General features: G+C 39.4%; 1 protein-coding gene across 1 annotated transcript in view; it reads left to right on the top strand.

The window, feature by feature from the left end:
* Positions 1–24,082, top strand: part of DPY19L3 (dpy-19 like C-mannosyltransferase 3) — an 82,958-nt gene that overhangs the window by 38,920 nt on the left and 19,956 nt on the right. Inside the window, exons 7-16 of the mRNA XM_038753347.1 lie at positions 1,349–1,472; positions 2,072–2,206; positions 8,088–8,219; positions 9,502–9,603; positions 11,095–11,168; positions 11,479–11,637; positions 13,587–13,709; positions 14,052–14,163; positions 14,569–14,625; positions 17,242–17,324. Coding sequence (XP_038609275.1) covers positions 1,349–1,472; positions 2,072–2,206; positions 8,088–8,219; positions 9,502–9,603; positions 11,095–11,168; positions 11,479–11,637; positions 13,587–13,709; positions 14,052–14,163; positions 14,569–14,625; positions 17,242–17,324 — 1,101 coding nt within the window. The remainder of the gene's footprint in view (positions 1–1,348; positions 1,473–2,071; positions 2,207–8,087; positions 8,220–9,501; positions 9,604–11,094; positions 11,169–11,478; positions 11,638–13,586; positions 13,710–14,051; positions 14,164–14,568; positions 14,626–17,241; positions 17,325–24,082) is intronic.

Genomic DNA, 24,082 nt, shown 5'->3' with positions numbered 1-24,082 from the left:
CTCCAAACTGCAACCTTCTTCCCGCGAACTACAGGCCCTTTGTTGTACAAAACAGTTCCCCATACTTGCACAACTCAGAGCACGTAACAGTTCTCGGAAATCAGGAGATGGCAGGCCTCCCCAAATGGAGTTGGTTTGGTTCACTCCGGTCGGGCGACTGTGGACATATCCCGTGCTGGTCTCACAGGTGGGAAGGTGGAGAGTTTAGTTTTTAGGCACACTGAGCTTGACATACTAGGGAGACATTACATGGAGGGATGTAAAGACATGCTAGAGGCAGACGGAGATGTGAGATTATGGAAGAGAGCTTAGTACAGTGCTCTGCCCACAGAAAGCAGTGTGGTCTAGCCAACAGAGCATGATCCTGGGAGCCAGAGGACCTGGTTTCTAATCCCAGCTCTGCCGCTTGCCTGCTGTGTGACCTTGGAAGTCACTTAATTTTTCTGTGCCTCATTTTCCTCAATCGTAAAATGGACACTCAATACCTGTTCTACCTCCTGCTTAGACTGTGAGCTCCATGTGGAACAAGGACTGTGCTGGAACTGGTTAACTTGTATCTGCCACAGTGCTTGACATATAGTAAGTGCTTAACAAATACCACAAAAAAGTGCTCATTAACTACCATTAATTACTAGGAGAAGGGTTAAGGTTATTGAGGTAGATTTGGGAGACATCCACTTAGGGTGAATTATGTGAAGCCATGAGAGCCAGCAAACTTCTGAAGAGAGTGGGTAGATTGAAAATAGAAAGAGATCCAGACTTGAGCTTTGAGGGACATCCATAGTTGGGGAGTGGGAGACAGAGGAAGAACCAATGAAAAAGATCAGCAAGGAGGGGCCAGAGGAGAACAACGGTGGCCATAGAAACATGGTTTTTGTTTTCCTGTCAGGTGATGTCACTTTCCATAGGTATTGTGAAGAATAACTATTAAAAATAATTTTAATAACAGTGTAACTACACAGTGGATTGAAATGAGAATTCAGACAAAATCTTGCCTAGCTATCCACTTAACCGGTTATAGTAAGGGAGGAACAACTTTCACATTAACCAAGGATGCTTGTCTGATGGTCAAACTGCACTGTCAATTTTCCATTTTAGACAGCACTTTCTTAAGCAATCATATTTAGTGAGTGCTTACTGTGGGCAGAGCACTGGGCTAAGTGCTTGGGTGAGTACAGTATAACCGAGTTGGTAGACACATTCCCTGCCCACAACAAATTTGCAGTCTAGAAGGGAAGACAGACATCAATCTAAGTAAAGAAATGGTGGATACGTACATAAGTGCTTAGTAATGAGTCTTTATTTTATTGCTATTAATGGAATTATGTGTTAATTTTGTTTTGGGCAGAATAGATACCACAAGAGTTGAGTTCACCATTCCACTGAGAGAGAATTGGGCATTGCCATTTTTTGCTGTTCAGATAGCAGCGATTACGTTTTTACTGAGACCACGGTTGCAACCTCTTTATGAAGTAAGTTTTCAGAAAACTTTTACAAGGCTATACAGACACGTATTTAAGATGTAAGATGGGAGCCTAGTAACCTCACACATTTGATTCTGGATGAATCAACAGTCAGCTATTTAACTCAGGCTACCAGGATAATGATATTTTAAATTTCTTTTGAAGTTTTTTCTTATTTTGAAAGGTAGTTTTCATCATTCATGCTAAATTGATAACAATTCCTCATTCATTCAATTGTATTTATTGAGCGCTTACTGTGTGCAGAGCACTGTCTTTAAGTGTTGTGGCAAAACCACAACAGCATTGGGTGAACTTGTCTGAATTTCAAGGCATTTCATTTTAGATTTGGTTACTGAAGAGCAGAATAGGAAGAGCAGTCGTAAGCTCTTTGGGAAAGAAAAAGGAAAGACAGCTACAAATTACTACTCTTTAAACTCTTGCTTGTTTTACTGATGCTCCATATATCCTGGTATGACTCTACTGTCAGGTACTCATGCCCTGCTTTTTTATTTCCTGAATAGAGTCATTGTCCACGTTTTAGGAGCATCTGGAAACAAAAGCTTTCGTCACTAGAGACGTGTCAATTACATGGAAATTTTCTCTTTCAGAGACTGACGCTTCTTGCAGTATTCATATCCACATTTCTCTTTAGCTTGACGTGGCAATTTAATCAATTTATGATGCTGATGCAAGCATTGGTGTTGTTCATCCTGGACTGCCTTGACATACTTCCTACAGCAAAGGTAAGCAGTGCTTTTCCCTCCTCACTCTGATCTCTACTTCCCCCAAATTGAAGACTGCTTCTCTGTTCGGTGTTCCATAGTCAGTGATAGCCTACATTCATAATCTGTGTTTACATGCAGATTACTACTAAACACAATTACAGACAGATAATCTTTGTTTACTAGACCGTAAACAGCATTAGACTAGAGTAGAAGCTCATCGTAGGCGGGGAATATGTCTGTTATATTGTACTCTCCCAAGCACTTAGTACAGTGCTCTGCACGCAATAAGCGCTCAATAAATAACATTAATAGATTACACAAGCTGGCTTGTCTTTTTAAAAAAAATTGATTTAGCATCTTTTTTAAAAAATTGGACCTGAAGGTGTGTGTTAATGTGAAATATGCTCCATTCTGAGTGATTGTTTGGGGATGACCCAAGAGTAAGAGAATACCCTGTTTTTCCCCATTGCCCGTCTTTCCAGATCTTAAAACGGTAATGCCCTTCTTTATGAAGTGAGTCGCCCTGACTCGCTCCCTTTATTCACCACCCAGCCCCACAGCACCTATGTGCATCTCTGTAATTTATTTGTTTGTATTAATACCCATCTTCCCTTCTAGACTGTAAGCTCATTGTGGACAGGGCATGTGTGTATTATATTATTGTGTTGTACTCTCCCAAGCGTGTAGTATGGTACCCTGCACGCAGTAAGTGCTCAATAAATACAATTGATTGATCGTGACTCTTTGTGAAAATATAGGTACTTTTTAACTGAGAAATGGAGGCCAAAAAAGTTAAATGAGTCTCCCCCACTAGGCCGTGAGATCCTTGACAGCAGAAAGCATGTCTTGTAATACTGTTGTACTCTTCTAAATGCTTAATATAGTGCTCGGCACACAGTAGGTGCTCAGTAAATATTGATTGACTGAGTTGCCCAGAGTTATGCAATAAACTAAATAACAGAACCAGAGAAGAATTGAATGTCGTGCCACTACACTCAATTCAGCCATAGCATATGTTTCATTAAATGTTTAGAAGCAGCGTGGCCTACTGGAAAGAGCATGGGCCTCGGAGTCAGAAGGGCCTGGGTTCTAATTCTGGCTCTGTCTGTTGTTTGCTGTGTGACCTTGGGCAAGTCACTTAACTTCTCTCTGCCTCTGTTTCCTCAACTGTAAAATGAGGCTACCTGTTCTCCCTCCTACATAAACTGTGAGCCCCATGCAGGAATGGGACTGTGTCTGACCTAATTAACGTGTATGTACCCCAGCACTTGAAACAGTGGTTGACACATAGTAAGCACATAACAAATGCCATAAAAAAAGTTTTGGTTAAATCGCATTTAGGACATTGGGAAACATCCTTCTGGCAGGGTAATAATAATAATAATGTTGGTATTTGTTAAGCTTACTATGTGCCAAGCACTGTACTAAGCACTAGGGTAGATACGGGCTAATCAGGTTGTCCCACGTGGGGCTCACAGTCTTAATCCCCATTTTACAGATGAAGGAACTGAGTCACAGAGAAGTTAAGTGACTTGTCCAGAGCCACACAGCTGATGTGAGGGAGCCGGGCTGTAAGCCTTTATTGTTCTTGCTTTTGTTTTCTCCATACATTTGAAAAGAAAACGTCTTTTTCTACATGTTTCTGCCTATACTTTTCTTAGTTGTAAACTGCCGTAGGGCTGCTGTTTTGGAGTTTCAGTACTTATTTTTTAAACAATACTTTGCTCATGAGGGCATCTAGGTCTGTCAGGTTAAAAAAAGAAATCTTTCAAATCCTTCAAATCTTTCAAATCTATTTTATAATGATAAAATAGGCCAAATCCCAATCTGTAGGCTATAGTCGCTCAGATTAAAGAAAACAACTGCTTGGGTGATTGAATTAGATTTTTCAGACACAAATTTTTACTGAAATCCAGTACAGATTTAATTTTTATATTCGCTTTGGTGTTTAGAATGTTTTTACTTTGGTACAAATTACTGGAATTTATTGAAACAAGAAACTAGTTTAAAGATATTGGTGGAAGAGGCATGTAAAAAAAACCCAATGTCAGAAGGAATTTTAATTACTTTTAAAAATTGTTTCTAATAAGTTAATAACCAGAGAAGTTATTCCCATTGGTAGGTGAAGGTGATAGGTTCAAAATGAATAGAAGGAAATATATTAACTCTGTGGGAGGTAAATATGAGTTCTGCCGATATAAAATATATGTAGGAGTTTCCATAGAAGTTCGGATACATTTGCAGACAAGGGGGTATAATTTCTCACCATAGGATGTACCTATACACATAATAATACAAATCGAATGAAGTGGAGCTAAAATATAGATGCAATCACTACATATTTTAGATGAGAATTTTGTGACATGAAAACTCAATATTTTTTTTAACTCTTGGGTAATTGTTTGTTATACTGGGAACAGTGGGAACCATCAAGAATAACTGTAGAATAAAAATGAAGCAGGCTTTAGTTTCTCTAAAATATCATGTAGGTTTATTGTCATTGTCTTATGGTGTCGTCATCTCTGACCCATAGCGACACTAGACACATTTCTCCCAGAACGCCCCACTTCCACCTGCAATTAAAAAGGTAGTGTATCCATAGAGTTTTCTTGGTAAAAATACAGAAGTGTTTTACCATTGCCTCCTTCTGCGCAGTAAAATTGAGTCTCCACCCTCAGCTCTCTCCCATACAAATGCCCCAGGACATTATTTTTTTTTTTAACTTGCCTTTCTCAGGTTTGTCGATTATAATTTTTCAGTATTTTGACCATAAAATGCTTTTTCTAAAATATGTAGATATTTTTCTTATTATTCACAGTACACAATTTGTATTCGAGTGCTAAATTCTCAGGCCAGTGATCTATTTTAACAATTACATCCTAGAATTTACAAATACGGAGGAATGAAAGTAATAACGAAGTGTCATTTGTTTTTTTCTGTTTTCATACGTGACCATTTGGTTGGCTTTCTGAGCTGTAATATTTTCCAGGAAATAGAAAATGTAGGCCTAATCTCTAATTTTGTGTGAATAGGAAAGTATATATATTGCAAGAACCTGTGTGTTTATATAAAATAGCTAGGAAAATCCCTTATTAGAGGTTAGGAAAATGGACAGGACAGTAGTTAAAGCATGCAAAGGACTGAAAGCAAAATTTTATAAGTGCCTGTCGTAATGATGAATGTGTCAGATAAACTGTCAAGCCACAATATCTGTTTGGCTAATTTTGGGACTGTATGAATGTTGTCTTGACAACGTTAGTGCCTGATATAAAAGACAGCTACAGGCACTGCACCATACATGGAGGGGAAAAAAGAACAGAACGGGCCAGATTGCTGTTGCAGCAACAAGAAAGACAAGTTTTACCCTGGAGACATTTAAGTTTACCATAGAACAGCAGTATCACCGAGTCACTGAAATAAAAACACAAAACATTGGTAAGAAAGAAAAAAAGGAGACTTTACTATTCTCCAGTGTCAACAAACAAAAAAGCATCTAAATAGATTTTTCTTTTAAAGATTAGAAGCCTGCAAATTCAGAATAAGCTGAAATATTTTCCGAATGATCCTTTCGCTTTCGAATTTACAGTGCTATAGATCAATAACTAGGAAGCTGCCAGTATTTCAGTATCAGGAAGTTCTGTCACCTTCCCTAAATACTTACTGATTACTAGCAGTGTAGGCTAGGGGATAATAATAATAATAATAATTATGTTGGTATTTGTTAAGTGCTTACTATGTGCCCAGCAGTGTTCTAAGCACTGAGGGGGATACAAGGTAATCAAGGTTGTCCCACGTGGGGCTCACAGTCTTCATCCCCATTTTACAGATGAGAGAAGTGAGGCACAGAGAAATTCTGACTTGCCCAAAGTCACACAGCCAACAAGTGGCAGAGCTGGGATTAGAACCCACAACCTCTGACTCCCAAGCCTGGGCTCTTTCCACTGAGCCACGCTACTTCGCTAGAGAACAAAGACCCTGGTTTCTTCTCTTTAACCGCATTGGAATTACTACGAGAAGGAAAGGGTCTAGGGACGTGTGAGGAACCAGTGAGCCAGTCCCCTGAGAAAGCGAGGACTGGTCTTCTGCTTGGCTTTCAGGTGGAGCCGTGGCTCCTGAAACCCAGTCCCTGTCCTCTTATTTCCTGTCCTTTTACTGTTCCCGGAAGAACCAGGAAAAGCTAGGAGTGGAGGACTCTGAAACCACCCCAGCCTCAGGAGTGACCTTCCAAGTCCGAAACGATGACAGCAGTTGTGGACTCAGAGTAGCTGTGGAAGTAGCACATTAGTATCCGTGCCCCAGTTGAATCCAGATGCCGACATGATGCCAGGCAGAATGACTTGTGCCGACCCTCTGACATATGTGCTGGGAGTTGCCTTTGTCTTTCCAGTTGATACTTGACTCTGTGGCTTGGATTATTTTTCTGGAAAAGCATTCAATCCATAGCTTCCCTACTCCTCAAAAACCTCCAATGGTGGCCCATCCACCTCTGCATCAGACATAAACCCCTTACTATGAGCTTTAAGGCACTCAATCAGATCTCTCTCTCCACAGCACATATGCCTATATCTATGTATATCTTTAATTTATTTATCTATCTATCTGTTTATATTAATGTCTGTCTACTCCTGTAGACTGTGAGCTCGTTGCAGGCAGGGATGTGTCTATATTGTACTCTCCCAAGCACCTAGTACGGAGCTTTGCACACAGAAAGTGCTCAATCAGTACAGATGAATGAATACGTTACCTCCCTGATCTATCTAATAATTGGAATAATAATTATAGGAGTTGTTAAGCACTTACTATTGGTTGAGCACTGTTCTAAGTGCTGGGAAGCGACATGTTAAATCACATCAGACACCATCTGTGTCCCACACAGGGCTCATAGTCTAGGTGGTAGAACAGGCACTGAATCCCCATTTTACAGTTTCCCCCAATTTTACTGTGAACTCGACTACATACTCCTTAACTGTTTTGACACTTTCCCTAGCCCCTAATACTTATGTAATTATCCTTATACTCTATTTCCCCTCTCCATAATATATTTTAATGTGTCTGCCCCTGTAGACTGTAAGCTCAATGTGGGCAGAGATCATTTCTACTAATTCTGTTGTATGCTCTCAAGCACTTAGTACAGTGCTGTGCACACAATGAGCAATACCATTGAGTTACTGAGTGACATGTTAAGAAAAAAAGGAAAAAGCTGCTATGACTGTGAAAGGGTTTAATTTGGAAAGAAAACAGAAGCTAAGTGGGGAAATTCCTAGCCTCAGTTTTTCAGGAATCAAGTTATAATAGTATAATAATAATAATGATGGCATTTATTAAGCGCTTACTATGTGCAAAGCACTGTTCTAAGCACTGGGGAGGTTACAAGGTAATCAGGATGTCCCACGGGGGGCTCACAGTATTAATCCCTATTTTACAGGTGAGGTAACTGAGGCACAGAGAAGTGAACTGACTTGCCCAAAGTCACACAGCTGACAAGTGGTGGAGCCAGGATTTGAACCCATGACCTCTGACTCCAAAGCCCGGGCTCCTTTCACTGAGCCACGCTGCTTCTCTATGTTATGTTTTTATATTATGAGTACATGGACAGGTCTTTGTTCTATTGGTTACCATCATCTGAATTTGCTAATTCTTAACCAAACTTCATTGATGCCACTGACCGTTACTGTCCTTTTCACTTTTTTTTTGCAGCTGTTATTTAAAGTCTGTTACTACTTCAAAGTAATTATTCATTAATCTCTCCCTGCTATCTTTAGACTGTTACCTCTCCTAGGACAGGAAGACTTTGCTATTACTTCCTTCCCAATGTCTATTATAGTATGTACACCTGGTAGATTGTAATTATTTGTTGATGATTTGACTTTGAGACTTATCTGACTTCCTTTTGTTTCAGGTTACATGGCTTTACATTATACAAGTGGCTGGTTTACTCCTGGTGTGCATATTTCAATTTTTTAATGCCATGATTCTCGGGTCATTGCTAATAAGTTTTAATCTTTCCGTGCTGATAGCAAAAAAGTTTCAGGTATGAGGGCTTTTTTTTGGGGGGGGGGGGCGGGGGGGGGGAGTCGCTTTGTTTTTTTTTTATTCTAAGTATAAACATTGTCTGAAAACTTTCCTGGCTTTTGCATGGCATATGAAAGAAAAACATAGACCATAGAGACAAATTCTCACAGATAAATCTAAGCAGTATATCAAGTGCAACTGGGTGACTAATATTGAAATTACTGGGGGGTTTGTAAATGCAGGGTTTATTATAGAAAAAAACTACCTTTTTATAGTAATACTGGTGGGCCCCATTCTCACAGGTTCATAAATTCTACCAATTCTGTAGTATTGTACTTTGCCAAGCGCTTAGTACAGTACTCTGCCACACAACACTCAATACACATCATTGTTCGATGAATGCCTGGTAGCTTTTAAATGTATTTCATTTTATTGTAATTGTTTGTCCTTATTTCCCAAGTTTTACTTTGCATTTTGTTACATAAATGTGTTTTGTTTATGTATGAGTGGGAAAAAAACAGTTAAATTTTAATATGCTATCACTCTAACCTGCTATCCAGATTGTGACTCTTTTTTAAAAAAAAGAATATTTTTGCCATATTCCCCATTTCTCACATGCAGTGAGATTCCTGGTCATTGTATATTTTTAACGTCTGCTGTGTACAAATCTTGATCTGGGACTAAATCAAGTGGAAATGTGTCCTGTGTGTGTTCTGGTCAAACTTCTTTTGTCATATACTGTATAAAATTAAATCTTTAAGAGAGATTTTCATTTCTTTACTTTTTTTATTTTTTCCTAAGAAAAATTCTCATTAGAATTTCTTAGTAGCAGCCACTATTGATAAACTGTCAGTAAAATTCAGAGTAAATTACCATTCTTTCAACTGATTACTTATTAAAGATTATGATAGTTTCAGCTTTGGGTATGGCATAGCTGCTGATAATATCTTAAATTTCCTATTCTTTCAGTTTTGGTGTATTTGCTCATATACAGCGTTTTTAACTTTGAAAGATAAGTTCCTTTGAAGATCTAGAATGAAATTCTTTAATGTACCAAAGTGTATAATTTTCAAGTCATATCGTAGTTTTATTTTTCCTGGTGCTTCAGTGCTCGAGCCAGTAGAATTGCTTGAAACATGGTATGAAAAAGCCATGTATTCCCAGTACAAATTATAAATATTCTTCCATTCATCTTATATGTACTGCACAGGAAAGTTACAAAAAGACAATATCACATTTTTGATGTTTCTAAAGCAAATATTTGATGTAAATAATTAAAATTTCATCCTTTTAATTTCTAGAAAAATCTGAAAACAGGCAGTTTTTGGGATCGACTTGGAAAACTTTTGCTCCACTTGCTTCTGGTATTAAGTTTGACACTCTTTGTCAATAATTTTATTAAGGTAAGGAAGGAAAACTACTCTTCTGTTTCAGTGACTTTATAACTAGATTGCTTCCCTTAAAATAACTGGCCTTTATCGAACTTTCTTTGGATCTCATATCACAGTGTTCAATAAGCTTTGGGGCAAATTTTAGTTTCAGCTTTTTAAAGACTTGTCCCTTCGTTTGTTATCATTTGGTGCATTCATTTTAGTATAATTAGTTGTAGAAGTAGCTCAAGTCAGAACTGGTAACCACACCAAAAAACACCTTACTACTCAATATTTAGAGAAGATAAGAAAGCAGTACTGTTGGGTCTTTTGCATATGCAGTTCCTAGTGTGTACTGATCATTGTCCCCTTGGTTCAAGGATGACATTACCGACAGATTTCATTCGTGAGTGTGTTGAACTACCCATGTGCAGGCAATATTTAGTATCTGTGCAGTGCCTGAGTGTGTCTGTGTACCCTTGTGGGCAGGGACTATGTAATATTGTTGTGATGTAATGATAATAATTATGGTACTTGTTAAGTGCCTGCTGTGTGCCAAACACTGTTTTAAGCGCTGGGCTAGAGTCAAGTTAATCAAATTGGACTTTTAGACTGTGAGCCCACTGTTGGGTAGGGACTGTCTCTATATGTTGCCAACTTGTACTTCCCAAGCGCTTAGTACAGTGCTCTGCACACAGTAAGTGCTCAATAAATACGATAGATTGATTGACACAGTCTCTGTCTTACATTGGACTCACACTTTTAATCCCCATTGTTACAGATGAGGTAACTGAGGCATAAAGAAGCTAAATGACATGCCCAAGGTCACACAACAGCCAAGTGTTGGAGCCGGGATTAGAACCCATTAGAGAAGCAGCATGGCATAGTGGATAGAGTGTGGGCCTGGGATCAGGAGGTCATGGGTTCTAATCCCGGCCCCACCACGTTTCTGCTGTATGACCTTGGGTAAGTCCACTTCTCCGGGCCGCGATACATCATCTGTAAAATGGGGATTAAGACTGTGAGCCCCATATGGGACAACCTGACTAGCTTGCATCTACCCCAGCGCTTAGAACAGTGCTTGGCACATAGTAAGCACTTAACAAATACCATAATTATTATCATTATTACCTTCTGGCTTTCAGGTCCCTGCTGTATCGACAAAACCATGCTGCTTCCCAAGTGCTTAGTGCAGTACTTTGCACACAGTAAGCACTCAGTAATTGTGATTGACTGACTCTGGTATAATTCACGGGACCTACAATTAGTCCTGTCAGCCTAGATAAAATATTTGGCTCTGTGTACCAGTTTTTTGGAAGCTTAAGTTTGCACTCTTATGGTAATTCTGTACCAAATTGGACGGCAGTCACTTGATAGTTCACCACTGAAGTGAGAAGAATCTTATCTCTGATTCCTGAGTTCCGATTGAGAGAAGTCATTATTCACTAAATGCCTGTTGCCGCATGGAAATAGTAAGAAACCGTTCCTCACATGCTAATAACAATGTTTGTTTTTCCTCAATAGAAAATTCTTAATCTTCAATCAGATGAACACATATTTAAGTTCCTCAAGGCAAAATTTGGATTTGGAGCAACAAGGTAGGAATAAAACTATGTACCCAGGCGTGATTTAAAAAATGATAAATATTTTTATTATATTAAAAAGTTCTTTGAGGGCAGGGATCATGTCTAATAACTTTATTGTATTCTCTAAGTGCTTAATGCAACGCTCCACACCCAGGAAGCGCTCAGTAATTATCATCGATTGATGAATTGAGAAAGACATTTAAAATCTTCAACCCAAATTCAGTGCTTTTGATGACTGGCTACCAATTCTGAGGAAAGCTACAATATGCTTAACGTAAAAACAACCTGCTTTGAATCTCATCACTTTACATTTTTTCTCCAGAGATTTCGATGCGAATCTGTACCTGTGTGAAGAAGCTTTTGGGCTGCTGCCATTAAATACCTTCGAAAGACTGTCAGATACTCTACTTTTTTATGCTTACCTTTTTGTCCTCTCCATTATGATGATAGCAACTGCAGTTGTTGCTTTTCAGAATCTCAGGTATACCATATTTCTTAAAAATATAATATTTCCTATTTGTGTGCATGTGTTAGAAAGCATTCTGAGATAAAAGTAGAAGTGTTTTCCTGGATGTGCAAGTAGAATACTGGGCTATAAGACTAACCTGTTTTCAAAAAATGATCTATCTTGGAAGTAGATTACTGTCAATTTTCAAATACCAGGAGGGACTGCCTGCTTTCCTTCTACTTTTACCAAATGCTTCCAGTTACCTAGCATTTTTCTGGTTTCCTGCATTTTTGAACATTGATCAGGGGCAGGGAAAGAACTGTAAATCCCAAGCCATAATAAATTTTACTTTTTGTTACTAGGTCTAATCATTTTTGCAGAGGATAAAGGTTGAGACTTGTGACTAAAATAAAGCTCTGGGATATCTGAGGGTTTTAATTCGTTGGTAGTTGGAGTGGAAAATAAGAGCTGGCTGTAAATCTACATTATACACATTAATATTTGATAGTACACTTTAAATAAACCATTATTTTATTATCTTTACAAAATAGGAAGTGTTAAGCCAGTGAGCAAGACCACTGAAAGACTGTATTTTAAACGTTTTCTTCTGTAGTTAATGGGACCTTTGAGTAAGGGGATTGCAGAAAAGCAGTATTTCCAGCTGGTCAAGATATATTTTGTATAATTAATCAATAAGCAGAAGTAAGGTTGCAATGCACCCTCTCCAATGCTGAGAATAATTGTAGAATAATGAAAACTTCTTAAAGAATCGTCTGTAATAACCACATTTTTAAATAATTGGGAATAGATTGTTTTAAGAACTGCTGCTGTTTAAAAGCATGTTACATTGCTTCATAACTGTCTCGTGTAGTGCCTGTGTAATTTATATGAAGGGACTCTTTTTGATTTGCAAGTATAGTTGTGTATATGTTAAAATGAAATTACCCTTCTGGTAATGAATGTTATTTTTTTCCCCCTTCCTTTGCCCCCTAATTATTTGTGCTGATTACTAAGGAGCTAATTATTTGTGAATATACGGGTGGTAATGAATGTTATTTTTTCCCCCTTCCTTTGCCCCCTAATTATTTGTGCTGATTACTAAGGAGCTAATTATTTGTGAATATACGGGTGTGTTTTGCTTTTTGCTGTTTTTTTATGAAAATCAGTTTGATTTATAACATACTGCAAAAAACTGACATGTTCTCAGTTTTTTGTCTCATTTTGAAATAACTATTCTTACAATTTGGGGAATTTAATTTGAACATGTACTCAAACCTTTGAAAATCAAGTTGGAAAGGAGAACAGATGTGAGAACCGTTCTTTTCTTGTCCAAGTACCCATTTTGCAGAGATGCAAAAGTGGTAAACAAACGCCTTTAATGGCTCTTTGAAGCAGGCAGAAAAAGAACCACTGCCTGGACAGAAGTGGTCTATTCCCTGCCCTGCATTTCCCCAGTTAGTTTCTTTTGGGCACCTTAAAGGGATGGATGTCATGAGGAGAGCAGAGTGACAGTCCAGCAGAGCGCAGAACGGTTAAGACTATACGCTTGCTACCGCATCCCCAGGCCCCACCATATTCTATCACTAGCCCTTCTATCAGACTGTGATTCCTAGCGTCCTTGAGAAGGGGCTCAGGAGTGGTGGAATGTATCCCTCACTTACAGCTTTCTCAATCAGTCAGTGATAATTATTGAGCACTTACTTTGTGCAGAGCACTGTACTAAGCACCTGGGAAAGTACAGTACAGCGGCGTTGGTAGTTGCGATCCCGTCCCCCCCCACTTGGACTTAAAACAACTTATTCTCTGTCTCAGCAGAGACAGAATCCTGCAGACCGCGGTTATATTTCAAGTTACATTACCTAACCAAATATCCGCTGATTTGGTTTCTGGAGGCTGATACGCTTATATATGAAAATGTGAGTTTTGCAGAGTGATGTGTTATTAATCCCTTCAATCTTGATATGTTGTATACTCATTTCCAGTGATTCCTCCGTGGAACGATCCGTCGATAAAATTGGAAAGTGCACAATCGTACTGAAGCCTGGAACTGCCTATAACTTAATTCACACCATTCTGTTTGGGTGCTTGGCTTTCAGTACAATGAGGTATTAATTTAAGTTTATATATCTGTTTTGTTTGTCCATCCTCAATCAGGGCTCTTGCTAATAACGTATGATGTCCGCGACGTCTCAGTCTTTCTGCCTTCTCCCTTTAAAAGTACAATTTCAGAGCAAGTCCCTCCCCATCACAGTGATGCTGGAAAGGAAATCCATATCTAAATCAATAGGCCTCTGACTTCAGTATTCTACGCTGGTTTGTAATTTCCATGTGCTACCAACGCACAGTGATTTGAGAAGATGGACTGTGATCACTTTTCCATTCCTGAAACTTTCAGTAGCATTACTAGTTTTGCTGTACGATCAGTACTTATATTTCTGATCTTACAGAATGAAATACCTTTGGACATCACATATGTGTGTGTTCGCTTCGTTTGGATTATGCAGCAGTGAAGTTTGGGAATTCGTTCTGAAGTTGGTCCATCTCTACACACCTAAGAGGGTCTGTATCTCTTTGCGGCTCTTCGTTTCGTGGTGGTGCGGCTCTTCATTTCGTGATGTCAAAAGACTTACTTTTTGAAAGAATTGCTGTAGTGTGTTCTGATGTTAAAATTTAAGTGAATGCCACCATGATAGTTTGCGCTGTGGCTTAGTTTAAGGTGTAGATTGCAGATACTATATTGTTTTCCATTGTTTTTTCATACAGATTCACTAGGTGGCAACATGGTAAAAGTTATGAATACCTAGAAGCCTTTCATTTCTTTAGTAGTTTGAACTGTCAAAAAAACTTGTGATATATTACGTTGTTTTTCTGTTCCACGAAAAGTAAGATGGATGAGTATTGATTAGAAGATAGAGGAAAAAGAATGCACCAAAAATATTTGTAACTTCTTTTTCTTTCCTATAGATGAAAGTGATGAGATATTCAGTGCCATTATTGATACTGCTCTATCTTTGCTATAAGGTAAGATTAGATTGTATCCTTCATGAATGTTTGTCCATTCAACAGTAAAATTCTGATTAATGGTTTTGACTGGGTGTATTATGTTGTGCGTTTTGAAAGGGAGAAGTGCTAAGCAATCTCGAGATCACCAACATGCCACTCTAAAAGATTTTGCAAATCAGTCAGCACTAAGGTAGAACTTTAGAGTACAACCAATTTCCTAAAAGAATAAGAACAACTGTCTTCTTTAATCAGTCAGTGATATTTATGGAGTGCTTACTGTGAGCAGACAGAGTTGGTAGACATGATCCCTGCCCACAGTGAGCTTTAAAATTCTACTCATGGTGGCTGGTCACTGCCTTTATGCTTCTAATCTTATCTTTTGTTTTCATTCATTCAATCATATTTATTGAGCGCTTACTGTGTGCAGAGCAGTGTACTAAGCGCTTGGGAAGTACAAGTTAGCAACATATAGAGACGGTCCCTACCCTACAGCAGGCTCACGGTCTAGAAGAGTAGTCTAGGTAGTCACAGGGTTCACAGTTTAGGGTAGGAATCTACCACATGGGGAAAGCTAGTGTAATTTCTTTTTGAAATTTCTCCTTTCCCTCAGATGCGCTGTTTTCAGAGCAGGCTATTGATATTTGGCACTTAGGGTCAGACCTTAAAGGGGCCTTAGCAAATGATTATGTCTAGCCCCCAGCCTTCAGGCAGCTGAAATTTTGAAACTAGCCAATATTTCAGAGCGAGATACTGGCCTGAGTATTTAAACACCTTTTGGGGCAGAAAGTTCTTTCATGTGCCTGACTGAACTGTGACTGTGATTAATCCCGTTTCCTGTTGTTTGGTCCTCTGTGGGCTGTAGACTGTGAGCCCACTGTTGGGTAGGGACCGTCTCTATATGTTGCCAACTTGTACTTCCCAAGTGCTTAGTACAGTGCTCCGCACACAGTAAGCGCTCAATAAATACGATTGATTGATGATTGGTTGATTCGGGGAACAACTAAATAGCACCCTCCTCATATAACCTTCATATACCTGTGGAAAACAATCTAATCACTCCTCCCCATGTCTCACACACGCCCCTTAGTTTTCCATTCCTGTTTTCTTTTTTGTTTTTTGACTCCCTTCCCTTCGTTTATGAATCTTTACCGCTTAGTTTTAAAAATGGAGACGAAACAGGGTCCATTATTGCAGTACCGCAAACCCCACTGAGCAGTTGAAACAACACCAATCTCTGAATTGTACTCAGAGTGTTCCTCATTAGACAGATCTCTTTCTGCCTAAAGTGTGCTCAACTTGTATTTCCCCATCTAGATCGTGTGTTACACATATTTGGTTCCAATATGCATTAACGTGGACTAGTCCCTAATGAAGTGTTTTTCATCTTCTGTCTTCAGTGACTTTAGCCTGAAATGAAACAGAGCCTCCCCTGGGAGAAGAGATGAAATTATCCATTCCTCTTCTCATTTTTCAGAAGGCCTTTTTCAACTGCCCATTAGCTATTGCCCCCCATGTGCCATCCTTCACTGTCATGAGATCTAACCTCCAAGCTGATCCTCACCTCAACAGTTGTTTCGATGTAGAAGGTTGTTTTAGGAACCCAATCTTCAACTATCCTTACCCATCGAAGGAGGATAGTTCGGAAAAATGCGAGACCGTCGGGAAAATTTAGATAGTGCATGCTATGAAGATGGCTTGTTTTCCCAAGAGACCTCGATGATTTTCACTGGTAGTAACAGAAACTTGTGAATGATTGATGAAATTATTAATTTCTAAGCAGGGGGTATCAGGAGAGGTCTTATTGTATTCATCACTTGCTGTGGAAGAAATGTAATCTGCAATAAAGTCTCACAACAAGACAGATGTTACTAATTGATTATATTTGGGGCATTCTAGCACAGATTCTCTATGCAGCCTCTAGCAGTGAGTTAGGTTGATGAACTGAATGCCTATACTTTATGTCCTTGAGGCTGTTTGAATTTTATCTAGCAGTTGTCAGGTTGTTTCATAATCGGTTGTAAGCAAGTCTAGTGGTTAGGTGTGCATACATCCCTCCTAAAAATAGTAGTCGAGATTATAAACTGAATCCCGATTAAGGTAATGAAAGCCTCTTTTGAGGCATGTGCCTATGACGATCTCAAATACCCTGTCTGTAAGAGTACTGAAGAGCAACTGTGATGACAACAGCCAGTGTTTATATTGTGCAACTCAAATACTTCAGAAATTTTGACAATTTCTGAATGTAGGAAACTTTGTATGATGAAGTGAATAAAATAGTGAACCCCTTTCTCTCCGGTTAGTAGTATGAATTTCCTCCTTTCCCTTCACTTCCCACTTGCATTCCACACTCTGTGCTGTGGTATTTCTCATGTCTGCAGCGTATGAACACAAACTTCTCTGACATAACTCAAATTAGACATGCCTGGCCAAAGGAGGAGAGAGTATCAACATCAGTTACTACCCCTTGAAATGAGTTTTGTTCTTCTGTTCTAAGTAAGTTTGACTTATACTTCCAGAGAGCCTCATTGACTTAACTCGTGATTGCATTTCCTGAGAATTATGGCCGCCTTTAGTTCCATTCATTTTATCTTAACTTCAAGTCTGGTGAGAATTTTGCTTTGCTTGTAATTGTAGTTTTGGCCAGGAATAATGGATGAGCTGTCAGAGTTGCGAGAATTCTACGACCCAGATACGGTGGAGCTCATGGACTGGATAAAGTAAGAACTTTTTTTTCAATTTTACTGATCTTACATACTTTTAAAACGATCCTGCATCTCTTTGCTCTTACTTGTGATTTTATTGAAGAGTATTCTTTTAGTTCCCCTGAAGTTCTAGTTGTTCCTCAGAAAATTACTGTTCATCTGCTTTTCAAAAAAGATACGGGAAGCTTATGGCTGAAGATCTATTTCCTGTAGCTGAAATGAAATAGAAGCAGAAATAGCATATTTTTCAAAAACCAGGATGTATTTAAAATAATGGACCCGAGGATATGCATCTCTAGGAATTCACCAACCCATATTGCCAAGCAATTTTTTAAAATTTTGAAACTTTACAAGGAAGTCAGGAATCTCCAGGCTTGGAAACGGGAAGGTGCTGAGCCCTTCTCTTAAAAGTAAGGAACAAGAATGACCCTAATCATTAGAACACAACATTGATATCCAGAAAGATACTGCAACAAAATAGCAAACAATCAGTTTACAACCACTCAAAGAGGCTATAGTAGTAGAAAACATCCCAAGTCTAAGGTTTAATTTCCATCCATGGTAGATATATAAACAAGCAAGGAGAAAGGATGTAATAAGCTTAGACCAGTAAGGCATTTGATCCCTCTAGACCGTCCGCTCCATATGGGCAGGAAACTCACCTACCAACTCTATTATATCATACTCTCCCAAGTGCTTTGTACAGTGTTTTGCACATGGTAAGTACTCAGTAAATACTATTGATTTTTGATTGATTCAGTCTTTCAAACATCATTGACAAGTCAGCAAACTCAAGTCTCATTTGTACAACTGCTGGTGAGTGTATAGCTGGCATCAGGAATTCACCCCAATTATATCGATCGCCGGCACTATTTCCATCTATAGGGGTGTATTAAGTGATGTTCCACAGATATCGGTCTTAGGACAAATTCCTTTAAATATCTCTATTGATACCCAGACACGTGTATACAGGGGTGCATGATACACTGAAAACCTGCACATTGAATTTGCAGGTGACACTAAGTTCAAAGTCACAGGCAAAGTGAGAAAATCTCTCTTTTGTACATCTTGATATACTTTACTGTTTTAACACTTCCTCCCCTCTGTAAATTGTTTTTTGTCTGTCTCTCCTGTTGTTCTGTAAGTTTGGATGATTCAGGATTGTGTCTTCTACACCTAAATTCTCCCGAGGGTTTAATACGTGCTCAATTAATACTGTTTTTTTGATTGGACCTACAGGGATAGGATGCAATTCAATAGAGTCAGATAAATGAAAGGAAGTTTACTTAGAAAGGCAAGACAAATGCAGGTTGGGGAGACACTGGCTAGGTACAGGTTGGGCTGAAAATGACACAGGGCCATAGTTAATCAGTTATTTAATATGGGGAAGCTCTGTGGCTTAGTGGAAAGAGCCTGGGCGTAGGAATCAGAAACTTAGGTTTTAAATCTCACTTCTGCCACTTGACTGCTATGATCTTTACTGGAGACTAGTCAAGTTTTATAGACCAGAGAAGCAGCATGGCCTGTTGAATAGAGCACGGGCTTGGGAGTCGGAAGGACCTGGGTTCTAATCCCAGCTCTGCCCCTTGTCTGCTGTGTGACCTTGGGCAAGTCACTTCATTTCTCTGTGCCTCAGTTACCTCATCTGTAAAATGGGGATTAAATCCTCCTCCCTCCAGTTTAGACTGTGAGTCCCATGCGGGACAGGGATTGTATCCAAACTGATTACCTTGCATCTATCCCAGCCTTAAGTACAGTGCCTGGTATATAGTAAGCGCTTAACAAATGTAAAAAATTCATTGGTATTTGAGTGCTTATTGTGTACGGAGCACCTTATGAAGTGCTAGTCAGAATCCAACACAACGGAGTTGCTAGATATGTTTCCTTCCCACAAGGAGCTTACAATCTAGAGGGGGAGGCCGACTTCAGTCAGCCAGTGGTATTTATTGAGCGATTAGTCTGTGCAGAGCACTGTAGTAAGGACTTGGAAACGTACAGTACAATAGAGTTGGTAGACACGTTCCCCTCCCACAACGAGCTTACTGTCTAGAGGGACATTATAATAAATTATTGATATGTACATAAGTGCTGGAGGGCTGCGAGTAGGGGTTGGCCATCAAGTGCTTAAAGGCTACAGTGAATAGGCAATCGGAAGTTCTTGGATAGTCATATTTAAGCAGAAGCCCTTCTGTGCCAGTTATGCCCCTGTGGACAAAAGTACTACAGGTGAGTGTGAGTTCATAGCCTAATCAGATACCCTAAGTAGTCCCTTATGTATCAGTCAGTAGCATTTATTGAGTGCCTGCTTCCTGCAGAGCCATATACTGTTTGGGAGAGTATGGAGAGTTTGTATTAATGATCCCTGCCATCAAGAATCTATCCACTTTCCTTCTTCCTTATACTTGAAAGTAATTTTAATATTTGTCTCTGCTAGATTATAAGCTCCTCGAGGACAGGTACTGTGTCTTCTTCTAGTTCTTTTTACTCCAAGTGCTTTGCACACAGTAGGCGCTCAGTGAACGCTGCTGATTAATTGGAGCGGCATACGGGGTAGCGATTGAATCTGGTGCTGTTAAAAATCAATTAGGATATAATCACAGGAATATGACAGGCCAGAGTAGGAGAGTAATCCTTCCACTGTACCCTTACTGATTTGGCACCCAGTTCTGATTGTCCATATTTTTTTAAAATATATAAAGAAGCTAGAGAAAGCCAGAGAAAAGCTACAGAAATGATTAACGGAATGGAAAATAAGTCCTGCAGGTAATGTTAAATTGTTGTTATTTAGAAAAGAGGAGGTAGTGGTATAACAGCTGTTCATCAGGTATATGAAGGGCTGGTAAAACACTGAAATGGGCTACCTAGGGAAGTTGAGAAATCTCTGCCCCCAGAGATCTTTAAGGAGGGCATAGAATTTGGATTGTTTAGTCAGGCAAGGTCTCTTTCAACTTTATGATTCTATATTCCTGATTTTATGGAGGATACAATTGGGGTAGATAGAGGGTGAACTGACCCAGGTATGACAGCTGTGACTGCTCTAGTTTTTATCTGTCATGAAACCTCCCAGGCCACCCTGCTATCTTCTCCTCAAACATGTAAAAAGGTATCTGTTTCTTTCTTGAATGTTTAATACAATTCAGTGAGTCCCTTAATGGGGACCTCCAACATGTTGATTTTTTCATACTGACAGTACATTCAAACCAGTCTGAAAATCTTAACTTATTAAGAAGAGTCCCTAAAAAATGTCTGATGATCCGGGTAGAATTTATCCAATTAACTCCAGTATTGAGCAGTTCATTTATTAGTCATAATATTTTAGTGCTTGTTTCGGATTGTCCAAGAAAGTCTCAGACTGTCTCAGAGAAGCAGAATGACCTAGGGAGAAGCAGTATGGCCTAGTGGGTAGAGCATGGATCTGGTTGTCTGAGCACCGACCTGGGTTCTAATCCCAGCTTCACCATTTGTCGTATGACCTTGGGCAAGTCATTTCACTTCTCTGTGTCTGTTTCCCTCATCTGTAAAATGGGGATTAAGACCGTGAGCCCTGTGTGGGACAAAGATTGTGTCCCACCTGATTAGCTCGTATCTACCCCAGCAGTTTGTACAGTCCCTGGCGTACGGTAAGCGCTTAGCAAATTCCATGAAAAAAACAACGAGGCTTAGAAAGTAATTCGGAGTACTTAAATTTCAGGGCTTTTGTCTTTTTTTAAAAAGTTGTGGAGTGGTCTCCTGAAAACAGTGTGTTCAGTATTGTTTTGTCCTCTGGTCTCCTGCTGGGTTCACTGTTCCCCAGCTGAATGAAGCTCATGTTTGTGAAAGCTGTGTGGATGAAACATGCCTTTCACCAGCAAAAATAAACACTTCCCTCCAGAACAACAGTCTTATGCTCCGTAATACTGTATTTCCCTACTTTATAACCTAAAAGCAGCGGTATAATTATTCACAAGTAAATAGATATCGCAAATCTTTTGTGGCACATTCTGAAAGCATTGGCCATGTTGTCTCCATCACTTAGAATTTTAGTAGCCATATTGACATTTCCTCATGACTAATGTCTACTAACCAGCACCATTTAGCACCACTTGTGTATTAAGAGATGGTAAATGTTTGATAGCTTAGGTCTCTTGAGTGCAATAGATGGAGTTTTATATAGATTTATATATAAAATATACATGTGGCTTTGTTCCCAACCTTGGACTGGATTTGACTGGCTGCAATGAGAATAATTTTTCACACGTTCCCAGTGCTGAGATTGCTAAACTGCTCTTTGTCTGTTTTATTTATTTATTTCATTTTAAATCATGGCAGACAATTACTGAGTAAATTTTTCTTAGAAAATTTATTGGGTAGTATGAAAGAGTATTATTCATATAAAAGAAAGCTAATTACTTTTGCATTAACTATAGTCAACAGGAAATTTATGGCAGGCACATCTGAAGGTGGGACTGATATTTTCTAATCTTAAAATTGTGCTGTTGAAGATTAATGTTATAGAGCAAGCACCACCTGGTAGGTCCTGAAGACTTAAAAGTCTGTCAGGATTCGCATTATAAACCCCCATTTTCAGAAATTAATTATTCAGTCATTAAAAATTTATCTTGGCAGGATTCCAGGTTCTCACACACACCCTCAGTCTGGAATTTCATTTTTGCTGGTGGCTGGGTTTGCATACTGTCTTCAGTGAAGAAATTCCAGAAATTTCCAAAACAGTAACCCAGGAAGTTGGTTTGATGAAAATAAAGAATAAAGGAGATTAGGAGGTGCAGCCTTAAAGATCGATAGCTCTTTGCATCTTGGCTTTTTCAAGTGTAAAACAAATATCTCCAAGGTCTTTGAAGATCCTTAGATGGATATCTGACCTATACCTTAATAAGGAGGTGGAAAAACTAAACCACCAGGAATAAATGATCAATCAATCAGTCGATTAAAGCTATTTATTGGGTGCTTACTGTGTTCAGAGCACTGTACTTTAGTGCTTGGGAGAGTACAATGCAACAGAGTTTGTAGACACATTCCCCTGCCCACAACGAGCTTACAAAGTAGATGACTGTCTGTTCTTTTCTTAAAAGTATTTGGGCAGGGAGCATGTCTATCATTTCTGTTATATCATACTCTCCCAACGCTTATTACAGTGCTCTGTACACCCTGAGTGCTCAAGAAAAACAATTGATATCCAAGGTTAAAGATTTCATGTCCTCCCTTGGCATTCCATTTCAGGACTTTTTCATCCTGATATTCAAGGAGTTCTTTCCATGTCCAACCCTTGCTTTTATTTAAAACCTTTTTTTCAGTGCTCAAAGGATGTGGAGAACAAGGTCAGTATCTTCCTCAAAAAAATTAATCAAATTCTTGTAAATGGTTTTCACCTCTTACCCTTCCTTCTGTAGGCTAAACAAACCAAATTCAAGTCAATCAATAGTGTATTTATTGAGTTGCTTACTTTGTGCCGAGCACTGTACTAAGTGCTTGGGAGGGAGGATACAGTCAGATTCAAAGAGTGGTGACCAGAACAAATGTGACTTCTGTTTTTGCTCTTCAAAACAAAAATATTAGGTCGACTCAGAGATATTAATCTTCAGTGTTTTAATCCCTTGAGGAATTCTAAAGAAAAACTGACAGAACAGTCTAAACGATCATCTTTTAATAATAGCTGCTAGCCATGTTCGAGAAATATGTTCGCGGGGTGACGAGCGTATGCCAAAATAAGGTCTGTTTAGACCCAATAAAAATGTTTCCTTCAGCATACAAATTAGCACTGTCTCATCTGCCCAGGAGGTAAAATAAATTAGACTTGGGGTTTTTAAATTTTATAATGTGCTGTGGGCAAGTGAATATTTTGTTTTTTCCAAAAATTGAATCAGTCAGTTGATGACATATTGAGTGCTGGGTACAGTGTACTACACTAAGGATAAAGGAAATGAAAGACACCCATGCCTTCAGGGATCCTACAGTCAAATGGAGGAGATAGGCCCAGACAGATTTTTACAAGTACGGGCACATTCCAGGTTTCGTTGTCCCCATAATAGATCAAATCCAGAGATGTCATGCTGTAATTGCTGATGTACCTCAGGATTTGAAAGCCGCGCACCCCATTATGTCTAATAAATCAGTTTTCTACCCGCCCTCTCCTCCCCTGTGTTGCTTTAAGCAGTTTTCCTCGAACTCAGCCCTTCCCTCTCCTGTCTCATCCCGGCCTTCCCTGACCCGCTGCCATCGCTGCCAGCAGAGGCTGGAAAATGGTACTGGCTGGGCCCTTGCATGGTCCAGACACCTGGATCCTGCCTGGCCTCCATGCCCAAGTCAAGGGGCTGACTTAGTTTTACACTCTGGCTGTTCTCTTGGCTCCGATTTTATTCCCTCTTCGACCCTCCCACTGCTCCAACCCCACTGGCTCTCCTTCAAAGCCGCAAATGCCTCTGGGCTAAAGCCATCCCCAGCCTCTGGAGAAGGGGAGAGCAGAGCAGAACAGCAGCTTGAGTAGGGACAGAAATTCAGGCAGGGGAGGTCGGAGCAGAGGGAGAGAGAAGAGAAACTGAGTCAGACGGAGCTGGCTCTGTGCCATTTGGGTCCAAGACTCAGGCAGCCAGTCATTGAAATCCCAGCTGAAACCCTATAGTAATAGCAATAATAATAATGGCATTTAATAAGCGCTTGCTATGTGCAAAGCACCGTTCTAAGCGCTGGTGAGGTTACAAGGAGATCAGGTTGTCCCACGGGGGGCTCACAGTCTTAATCCCCATTTTAAAGATGAGGGAACTGAGGCACAGAGAAGT

This window comes from Tachyglossus aculeatus, chromosome 11 (genome assembly GCF_015852505.1).
Source record: "Tachyglossus aculeatus isolate mTacAcu1 chromosome 11, mTacAcu1.pri, whole genome shotgun sequence".
Classification (NCBI taxonomy): Eukaryota; Metazoa; Chordata; class Mammalia; order Monotremata; family Tachyglossidae; genus Tachyglossus; species Tachyglossus aculeatus.
This window is presented reverse-complemented; position numbering and strand designations above follow the sequence as displayed.